Genomic DNA, 11,652 nt, shown 5'->3' with positions numbered 1-11,652 from the left:
TGAGTGCCAAAGTACAATGTCAGCTATTGAATCAGAGTGACAAAAATGCTTAAAAAACAATTTAGATTTTTACTATTGGTTTAATAATAAGATCTAATGTAATGAGTTTTGATAAATGCTGTTTTTTATTTTCATGGATTTATGTACAAATATAATATGTAATCATACCTGAATATAATCATATGTATAATGACACATGCCTTTACCAAATAAATGAGTAAATCTTTATGAATTTTTACTTACATGGTTTATGGACCCAAAAAAATGTTGGGGTGGACAAACGCCCCACTGCACTAATGCCAAAAAAAAACTCAGTGCACTAACGCAGGGTTAATAATAATAATTTAGTAACATAAATTTATTCATAGTAAAATGTACTCGCGGGCCGTAAAAATTATTTGGCGGGCCGCCAGTTGGACAGCCCTGTCATATACTGTTATTGAGTAAAAGAATTAAACTTTTTTCAATTATTCTTTAAAGACAATAAGAAAAAAATATTAAAATTAGAAAATTTAACAAAAATGATTTTCAGATTATTCAGTTTGAATTAGTTGAAGGAAGGAATTCTGTTTAATTTCATTTATTAAGAATTATTTATTTTGTCAGTTTTTAAGTATTAATTTGTATTCAGTTATTCTATATTTTTAAAATATACATATCAATTTTTTATAATTTTATTTCAATAATATGAAAAATAAAAATTTTGTTTTATTCAGAAATCAAAATCAGATAAGGAAAAGAGTAAGAAGAAAGATAAAGATAAGGACAAAGACAAAGATAAAGGAGAGCCAGAACAAAGTCGAAGTGGGCGAGTAATAAAAAGGAAAAAATTTAGTTCTGAGAGTGATCCAGAAGGGCATTTAGACAATGTGGAAATAAAACAGCTTTCTGTGAATGTTGGTGTACCTGTTGATGTGTCAAAGGGTCACAAAAAAAAAGAAGAAAAGAAAAGGAAAGAAGAAGCAAAATCTAAAACAAAAAAGGAAGGCAAAGAAGGAAAAAGTCAAAGTGATAGTGGAAGAGCACCAACGTGAATATATAATACAACCAGGTACAATTATTTCATCATAACTCTGATCATACCAATATATCTTATTTCTTGTTGTAACATCATCATGTACATTATTAAAATGTTTAATGTCAGTTGTTATAGATGAAACATTGGAAGTGATTGTTTGCATCAATTTAGAAATACCGTAAATACAAATGAAAAATTTAATTGTTCATATGGTTATCATTCACACTTGTAAATCATTAATTGTAATACATCTCATTCATAACTGTTTTCTATACTTCCTGGCTGTGTTTAGACATTGATTTCATTATACAAATTAGATATGGGGTGGTTTTGCACAAGCTGTTAGGTCACATTATTAATAAATGTTATTATTACACCTATTTTATCAAAAATAATATATGACATATATTTGAATATTTGTTTTCATCAGTTTGCAATTTAAGAATTTTTATTTTGTTTTGCAATTTTTGTTGATTGTCAGTGTTTTTAATTTGTTGCTGTAACTGTTAATGTTTATAGGACATGAAAATGTGCTGTTTAACAGTATATTGCTTCAAATACAGCAGGCAATATTTATCTGGCCTGGCAACTTGTGCCTTAAATGTCCATAAGTGTCTTATGTTTGTGTAGAGTGAAACAGTGAGTATTGTCAATGCTAACAAAGCTTTTATTCTGTATTCAGTCTCAAATAAATAAATAAAACACGAAGTAATTTGTACTTCATTTTTTAAATACCAAAAATTTCATTTTACAAAATTCTTTCATTAGAAAGTAACTACTGTTAGTGTTTTAGAAAAATGTTTGTTTAGGAAATTGTTTAGTAAGTATCTAAAATAGTCCTTTGTAAGTATTCTACTTCATAAGTAATTAGTAAAAATTGCAATTATTGTATTTTTTGATGATAAATATTTAGAAATACTTTTCTGAAAAATGGGAATCTTTATTGCAGATTTAGATGATATTTAATTTTGGCTGAAGAGTTAATAATAAACCAAATGCAGACCATAAATTTCTACATATTAACTTTGAGATAGTTAATCTAATTAAACAAATACCAGATAGTTATGAATCAAGGAGGTTTAATTATTACTGACTATATAAAATATAATAACTGAATAGCAATGAATGTTACCTAGAACATGATAGAAATGAAAACAAGTGGCATTGTGATTTTTGGAAGAATCATTTGTTTAAAGTGTGTCAGATTATTATTGGAATGATGGAAATGAGATGACAATTTTCCCAAACTGTTGACTTTTATTATCACCATCTTAATAATAGAATTTGCTAGGAAAATATTACCTGATAAAATTAGTGGCTTGTTTTATAATATTTTCTATCTAAATAGAGTGAGCTGTTGGCATCTTCATATAGTAAGTCATTTACATTTTCATGAAATCCATATAATGACAAAAATTGTTTTTCATATTCCAAGAAATATACTCAGGTTTAATGTAATCAGTTCATTAGTTCTCTGGATAACATTAAATATGAGAAATTATAATTATCTGATGATTTTTGATGTTGACCATTTGTCAAAGCAAAAATAAATTTTTAGATATCAAAATGTGAAGTAATTTAGTGCACTTGTTTATCTACTAGGCTTTGTAATTGTTAATACATAGATGCATTTATAATTTTTTTTTTATGATTTTTATATTTTTGATTCTGCTCAAGTAATCTTTTTTCTTACACATAATTCATATAGAGTATTTTATATATTAAAGTAAAATTTAATACCTTAAGATAGATCTTATTCATATTTGTATTACAATACTAGACAAAATCATCTTCAATGTTTGATAAATTGTAAGATTAAGTCAAATTGGAATTGATTTTTAAATAAATAGATTCATTTTATGCCAAGTAGTTAATAAAATGGCATTAATATTATATATAACTCCTACACGCACACCGGGTTGTATGATAAAATTCCACTTAAGCCTGTAACCGATGTGAAACAGTAAAACTAAAGCACAAACGTTTTCTGAACACCTTCCATGTTCTTCCTCAGGTATTCTAGCTGGATTTTTTTTTATGTATTTATTCTGGAACACCATTATGAAATTTTAAAATTTCATAACAGTGTTCCAGAATAAAGAAATAAAAAAAAAAGAATCCAGCTAGAATACGTAAGGAAGAACATGGAAGGTGTTCAGAAAACGTTTGTGCTTTAGAGTTTTACTGTTTCACATTGGTTACAGGCTTAAGTAAGTGGAATTTTATTAATACAGTAGAGTCCCGAAAACTCTGCATAATGTGGATCGAAGGGTGGCCAAGTTTGTGAAAATGTCAGGTTATAGGGAATGGGGTTAAAAAAGGATAAGTACTGTACGAGTGTTTCCTCAGAAAATACTGTACTGTACTTGTATGTATTGTTTGCTTGAGAATACAACAGAGAATAAACTGCCCAAATATCCTTAAACAAAGGAAAAGTACGTCCTTTATGAAGGCATAGAGCCTTTACTACATGAAAATGAAAATTAATGAATATACAGTGTTCAGTAATTTACCTGACAAGACAGACCTCAGAAAAATACTTTGAGGCATAAAGCTGTCTATAATGAAAATTAAGTAGGTTTTTTTTTTTGCCCTGCCTGGGTATGGCCGGGTTATAAAGTGCCGAGTTTTCAGGACTCTACTGTATTATATTTTCTATTTACAACTGCAAAATTAAAAAGACAAACAGAAATATGATACTAATATTAATTTTTATTATTGTGCTTATTTTCTTTGTCAGTTTTTGTAATTAAATATTTTTGTTGTTCTATTCCTATTTCATGCTACCATCTTTCATCTTAATAACAGCAAGACACCTGACTAGCTTAAACCTGATCAAATTTTAAACATTGATTTATTGTTTAATGTCATTTATCAATTGAATATAACTATTTACCTTTTAATAGTTTCTTTGCAGCAAACTTCATTTTGTCGTTATAATTTTTGATGAAAACTGTTGAGAGTCTGTTTGATTATTTTAAATTTGCACTGATGATAATATGTAAATCAATGAAATTATAAATGAAGTTAGTATAAATGGAGCAACCGAGTACTTACAAAATATAGGAAAAAATTCACCACTATGTGACTGGAAGTAAAATATTAACTTAACTTCTGATCTTTCAATAGATCATTGAGAATTTCTAAGTAATAATGATTTCACATATATCGTCTGTAAAATATGTGTGATCAATACTATGGTATAGAAAAAATCATTTGCAAGATGCTTCAAAATATGAAGTGTGATGATAAGTTTTCTTATTGGTTCAATGCTTGAAAAAATTTGTATTGCTAAAAGAACAGGCCATTGTCCTTAAAGTATTCTCCTTTAGGTTCTATACATGAATAACAATATTAAATTCCTGCCTCCATAGATTTTTGGAATTTATTTTCTGATAATTCCTTCAGAAACCTTATGTTACTTTAGATAGCAGAAACATTCTTAAAGTATGTTCCCTTCAAAATTCTTTGATTCAAGGAAACAAATAAATCATGGGACAATAGACCTGGGGAATAGAAAGGTGTTCCAGTAGTAGTGATTGACATTGCAGCCAGAAATTCTCATTTTTAACATGAAATACATTGAAGCACTAAAAGATCAAGAATGAAGCACTTTCTGGACAGACAAAAACAATATATTTTTGAAATGTTTCCAACACTTTAAGGTAAAATTATCTTCATTAACTGTCTGATTGGACTAAAAATGGATTAATCCTTTTTGATACAAAAATAACAGACAAACATAATTTTCATTTTTGATTTCAGTATTCAGATGTTTTAGGATGGTGAAACTTTTTTCATTTTCACTGTCTTTTGTTTCAGGTTGTGCACCAACACTTGATGTGATAATCATGCAAGATAGTAAATCTGTCTAGCTTATTACTACAGTAGAGTGTCGATTGTCCGAATGCCGATCAACCAAAAGTGTTCCAGTTGGATTGTGTCGTGTTGAATCAAATGTTTTTGATACTAGATTAACTTCTAAAGTATAATTTTTTTTTGCTTTTATATTTTCCACAACACAATAATTTTTAATGATACAATAGCCATGATTATTATTATAAAAATTTTCGTTAGGCTTAACATCAATGAAAATTCAACGTGACATGACATGCAATGGAGAAAATTTTAAACATGGGATGTACTAATATACTATATTCATAATGTATTTTTTCGTACATAATCAGTTATCCGAAAAATCAATTTTCCGAAGAACCCCAGTTCCCAATTGATTCGGATAATCGATGCTCTACTGTACTATGATTTCTCCAATATGTTGCAAGTATTGGTAGGATTTCTGATATGAGATTTTTTTATACCAGTTTTGTATACTTTTTCATGAACTTTCCAATTAATATGTCAATTAATTGTTTGCAGTCTATCAACAATTATTTCTTACTATAATCATCTATTATTTTGTAAAAGGTCACATAATATGGCAACATTTTTGTTACAAGTTGGGGAAGAGTGCCCAAATGCTCAGCATCTTTTGATTGACTTTCATCCTCTTATTTTTTTCAGTTGTATTGTTTGACGTATTATCTTGTAAATCTTTTTCAATTTTTCTTGAATGTTCATTGATGATCCATCACTTTACCAAACATTTAGAGCAATGAATTGTATGATTAAAGTTTTTACATTACATTTTCCTCATAATGCTATCTACATACAGATATAATACTTGTAAAAGAATACACCTGCACAATGAACTACACATGAATTTCTAAATTGCACATACATGTAGTAGAGAATTGCTACCATATTTTGGTATGCATGAATGTCCTGCAGTATTGTCACATCTGCAAATGGAGAAAATTATTCTGAAAACTTTTTAAATACGAGAAGTGACAATAAACTAACAGGATAATATTTTCAGAATTGTAATGCTGACAGAGTTATCTGAAGTGTATAAATTAACTTATTCAGATTAATCAAAATTGATAGTCTGACAAATATTTGCACATCTGTTTAATCATCATCTATTTTGTCAGAAGCAGTTTCTTTGTGAATGCTGGCAAAACCATATGAACCAATTAATGATACGACAGTACAACTACTAGCTACATTTTCTTATTGAGACATGAAATTAATAGACACAATATATAATAAACTTTCTTCCTAGTACTTCCAAATTTTTCTTAGCTTGTCTTCATGGTAAAGAAAACTTCAAATTCTTTCATATTTGATTTGAATTTGATACAAAATTTAGAAATATTGCAAAAGTTAGCAGAAGAACATGGAATCATTATTCTTATGAGCAGGGCCAGCCCATTCATAAAGGTGAACTAGGCAATGGCCTAGGGTGTTTGAATTCAGGGGGATGGCATGGCGAAAGTACATTCATAAATTACAATAAATAATGAAAAAATAAATGTTTTTTGATCACAAACCTTTCTCATGTGTTGACCTTCGAGTCGCCATTTTGAAAGTAGCACTGTAGTCTCACAATTGCGATATTGTGTGCTGCATACTGTAAAAAAATTAGCTACTCTATTTTACATTGGTGTTTTATATTGTTGCAAATTTTTTAAAATGGGGTGACGTCAAAGTCTGAGTTTGCTTGGGCCAGCAGTGTTTGAGTAAACAAAATTGCTTGAGAGAATGAATCGCATAGGAACACTATTAAGATGAAACACGTTAAAACATTATAAAATAAGTTATGTTCATTGTAACTTTATGAATTTAAAATTACCTTGATTGTAGAAATTACATGTATATAATATATGCAATTGCATCTAATAAATTAATTCTAGAAATAAGAGACAGATGAATTTAAATAATCGAGAAATAGAATATGAAGAGATTATGTTATGAAAAAAATGAAGAAAAAGATTTTATAAAGCATTAGTAAAACTATGAGATGCACTGCTTATTGAAGGAATACCACAGTCTTTTTTGTTGTTTTCACCCTCTGGGCACTAAGGGCCTTTTTCTCATTGTGGGTTCAGCCAGACTCACAATGGAAATAGCTGGGTGATGAGGGAGGGGCCTAACATATCCAGGCCATGACAAATTCTTCAGATTTTTCACCCAAGTTTGATCCTGGGTCTCCCACGGAAGTAGATTGATACCTTTATCCACGTTGCCATCCTGCTGTTATATCCATTATATTTAATATCTTAAGATACAAGAAAAAAAAGAGAGAGGATAAAAAAGCTAGACTTTACATAGTACCCTTATGAGAGAACAGAATTACTATGAGAAAGACAAAAAGTACTCTAGGAATTGGGTTGAATGAGTACATCAAAAATTGTAAAAACTGGCAAGAATGACCCAAACATTGTAGACAAATAGGATAATGAAAGAAGCAAAGTTCAGAAATAATGAGGAAAAATCTTGGAAGAGGAAGCTATATCATGTACAGTGCATAGAATAGTTAGATATGGGAGAAAAGTAGAAACACTGCAATTAATAAAAGGGATTCTAACAATTGGTACCATCATGGAAATGGATCATAGAAAAAGAATTAAAGGAAGGATTATAAATCTAGCTGAACTTAAAAGTTGTTGAAGAAATTTGAATCATTCGGAAGGTGCATGGCAGTTTGGCTTGTGAGTTAGAATGGTTAAAATGAATGTATTTTGATAAAATTTCAAAATCATACATTTGAAGTATTCTTTCAACCTTGAAGATAAGCCAAGAAAAGTCTAAAAATAATAGGAACAAAGTTTATATGTTGATTGTGATATGAGGTCCTGAATAAAGATGATAAAGAAAAATTAGTAGAGGTTTTGAAGGAAAAGTCTTTAAAGTGTATCATGCTGGATTAAACAGCTTCCTGTCAAGAAACATCTCCACTTTGCTTATATTTTTCCAACAATCATACCATAAATAAGATCAATACTTATAGCTGTCTCAACAATGGAAGAATCTTCAGTTCATTAAGTTAAAGAGCAAAATAAACATTAGAAATGAGTAGAAAAATTCTCACAATATCACAATACAATCTTGCTCTTTTATTAATAGCTAAATTACTGCTAATGGAATTTCCTGTTTCCTGCTCTTTATATCCACTAGACCAGTGTTCCTCAACCTCTAACAAATCATCGCCCCCTTCAATAAAATCGTTATGTAGTATTGCCCCTTCACTACAAAATTACGATGCTGAGGGACAAGGCTAACGCCAAATTCGTACTGCATTGAATAGACTAGTGACTAGTATAATGTTATTTGTTTTAATTAATGAATAAAATATCTAATTATTCTTAATATAATGTTTTACTATATCATCCAGAAAATTGTTTTTCGCCCCCCAAAATATAAATTGTTGCTAATCGCCCCCTCAANATAATGAATAAAATATCTAATTATTCTTAATATAATGTTTTACTATATCATCCAGAAAATTGTTTTTCGCCCCCCAAAATATAAATTGTTGCTAATCGCCCCCTGAACATGGAAAAACGCCCACATGGGGGCGATATCGCCCCTGTTGAGAAACACTGCACTAGACCAATGTTTCTTAAATGATCCATGGAACCCTGGTTTCCTCAAAATGAAACTTAGGGTTCTACCATCTTACACAGTAATTTTATATACATTTTTAATTTCTATATTTTACTCTTATTAGTATGTATTAACTTTTTAGTTTAAAGATTAAAAGATAAGTACAGTAGAACCTCGAAAACTCGGCCTAATGTGGACCGAAGGGTGGCCGAGTTTGTGAAAATGCCGGGTTATCGGGAATGGGGTTAAAAAAAATAAGTACGAGTGTTTCCTCAGAAAATACTGTACTGTACTTGTATGTATTGTTTACTTGAGAATATAACAGAGAATAAACTGCCCAAATACCCTTAAACAAAGGAAAAGTACGTCTTTTATGAAGGCATAGAGCCTTTACTACATGAAAATGAAAATTAATGAATACACTGTGTACAGTAATTTACCTGCTAAGACAGACCTCAGAAAAATACTTTATGAGAGCTTTTATACTTTTATAAAGCTGTTTATAATGAAAATTAATTAACTAAGGATGTTTTTGCCCTGCCAGGGTGTGGCCGAGTTATCCGGAGTGCCGGGTTATCGAGAGCCGAGTTTTCGAGGTTCTACTGTATCTAGTATTAATACACAATTTGTTTTGTATACATAACATGCTTCTGTGTTACCATTTACTGTAAAATTTTAATTTATGAGACTATCTTTGTTCAACATGCTTTTATTACAATTAAATATAAAGCATGTTCTTACTTCATGATTTGGTGCTCTACTCATACAATTATGTCTTCAATCAATTCAATCACTCTTACAGATCATTTCATATTTTGGCTGGGCAGTATGTGGTACTTCGTCAAGGTTTTGAAAGTTTTTAAAATTTTGAGAGCCCTGTTTTGGTAACACAGAGATTTTGTCACATATTCAACCATCAGTCTGTTCTTCATTAAGTATATAGACTGGACCCTGCTATTGCACATTTTTACAGCATAGCCAAGATTCATGAAACAAACTATACCATATTCATGACTTTATTATAACCAATTATTGTCTTCTCTCTGTGAATGACAAAAATAGTTCCTGGATTCCAAACCTGTTTAGTGTAAAAGAGAATCCAACTTAGTGGGATATTCTATACTATAACACAAAGATTTGATCACAACATGGTTAATTAAACAAAAACTTTTTTTAAAAAGTTTCTTGAATCACATTCTGGAGTGACACAAGAATACCGACTTATCCAGAAAAGCAAACCATGCTTTATTGTATTTTGCCAGTATACATTTATATGAAAGAACATTATCAATTTATGCATCAACAAAAATTAAGTATAGAAATCTATTAAATGCCACTCTTGATATGCTAATTCAACTCTCAAACATTAATTCAAATGTTAAAAGAATTTCCAAGGAAGGACACCACTTTCTTTTCATTAAAATATATAGCTTTTTTTTATTTAGTATTATTTTATAACTCACTATTATTATTACTAAAAATCATGTTATTTATTTTATTGATATATGCAATAAAATATGATTTAGCATTCAGTACAGGCAGGTCTAGAATGGGAACAGCCAGGTGATGTGAAGGACAGTTCCCGACATTGGGGTCAAACCACTTATGAAAATTTGAGCCAATTTTGCCTCAAACCCTGAACCCAGAGTGGTAGGCTGATGCCATCTGGCAAAGCTTTAATTTTAACTTTGTAAGAATCCTATTAAAGAGTTCCACAGATTTTTTATTGGATTAAATTAGGAAATACAATAGGCAATTGAGTGACGTAATAAATAAATTATATGTAATACTTGTCTTGATTTATTTACCTTCAGTTATGGCATTGCCTTATGTTATGCATGTCCATTGCCTGTAGTTTTGTTTATTAATGCATTATATACTGCAAAGACATAGCTTAATTAATTTATTTTATGCTAATGGTTTATATTTATACTGTATGTACTATGATTGCGTTTTATTTTTCCAATTGAAATTTCTCTTTAATATTTTTTTGTTTTGAGGACTATTGAACAAACCATCCAAAGTACTATCCATTGTCAGAGTTCTGTTTATAAACACACTAAGTTTATGATTCTCCTAACAATGTATGAGGTGTGTCTGGAAAGTAAGTACTATTTTGGAAAAACTTGCATAAAAAAATTTTTTTTCAAAACAAAATTTATTTTTACATGAAAGAGCATGTTGGAAACTATTTTTCTACATAGTTACCACCATTGTTCAGACATTTGTCATATTGGGAAACTAACTTGTCTATACCCTCTTCACAGAAAGATGCCGCCAGCGAAGACAGCCACTGCTAAACATTGGTTGTTGCGTCGTAATTGCTGGCAAAGCTCCTCCCGCCAAAATCGTGCTTCAAGTTCAAGAACAAATGGTAGTCTGTAGGTGCGAGGTTGGGTCTGTAGGTGATCGAACTGCTCCCAACCAAATTGTTGAATAAGGTTTTGAGGGACACCAGAAGTATGGGATGTGCATTGTCATGAAGTAACACAATGCCTTTACTGAGACTTCCACGTCTTTTGTTTTGAATTGCATGGCAAAGTTTTCACAATGTTTCACAGTATCGTTTCGCATTGATGGTTTCACCTCTGAGAAAGAACTCAACAAGCAGAATGCCCATCTGTCCCAGAACACAGTGCATTCGTGTGACAATGTTGTTTTGAATTTGTGTCTTGTGGTGGACCATGAGTGCCTCCATTCCATCGACTGTTGTTTTGATTCTGGAGTGACATGACAAACCTAAGTTTCATCACCGGTAACAATTTTGTTTAGGAAATCATTATCCTCTTCACTGTATCAGGTAAGAAATGTCAAAGTACTTACAAGTCACTTTGTTTTGTGGACATTGTAAGCATTTTGGGAACCAAACAGGAACACAATTTGCGATAATTTAAGCAATTTGTGACAATTTCATGCAAAACAGTTTTTGAAATTTGTGGAAACTCATCACAAAGCAATCTTAATGTGAATCATCTGTTTTCAAGAATTTTCTCATTTACCTTTGCAATCAAACCATCATTGACAACAGAAGGCTGGCCACTCTGTGCTTCATCATGAACATTGGTGCGTCCAGCATTGAATTGTCTAACCCACTTTCTCACCATTCCATCACTCATTACATTTTCACCATAAATCTCTACTAGTTGATGATGAATTTCAACTGACTTAACATTCTTTGCGCTCAAAAA

At 30.4% G+C, this 11,652-nt stretch overlaps 1 protein-coding gene across 3 annotated transcripts in view; it reads left to right on the top strand.

Moving 5' to 3' along the window:
• LOC111625696 (hepatoma-derived growth factor-related protein 3-like) overlaps positions 1–11,652 on the top strand; it is a 114,525-nt gene that overhangs the window by 81,740 nt on the left and 21,133 nt on the right. Inside the window, exon 7 of one of the 3 annotated variants that reach the window (XM_023368908.1) lies at positions 717–1,051. The exons of 1 other annotated variant lie outside the window; for it this stretch is intronic. In XM_023368908.1, the coding sequence (XP_023224676.1) occupies positions 717–1,034 (318 nt within the window). In that variant the 3' untranslated portion in view covers positions 1,035–1,051. Of the gene's footprint in view, positions 1–716; positions 1,716–11,652 lie in introns of those variants that run through there. One more of the 3 variants, XM_023368907.1, reaches the window with a different exon arrangement.

The sequence above is a fragment of the Centruroides sculpturatus genome, unplaced genomic scaffold, assembly GCF_000671375.1.
Source record: "Centruroides sculpturatus isolate CEXI.00-Female unplaced genomic scaffold, Cexi_2.0 scaffold78, whole genome shotgun sequence".
Lineage (NCBI taxonomy): Eukaryota > Metazoa > Arthropoda > Arachnida > Scorpiones > Buthidae > Centruroides > Centruroides sculpturatus.
The sequence above is the reverse complement of the archived record's forward strand: the minus strand, read 5'-3'. Positions and strand labels throughout refer to the sequence as shown.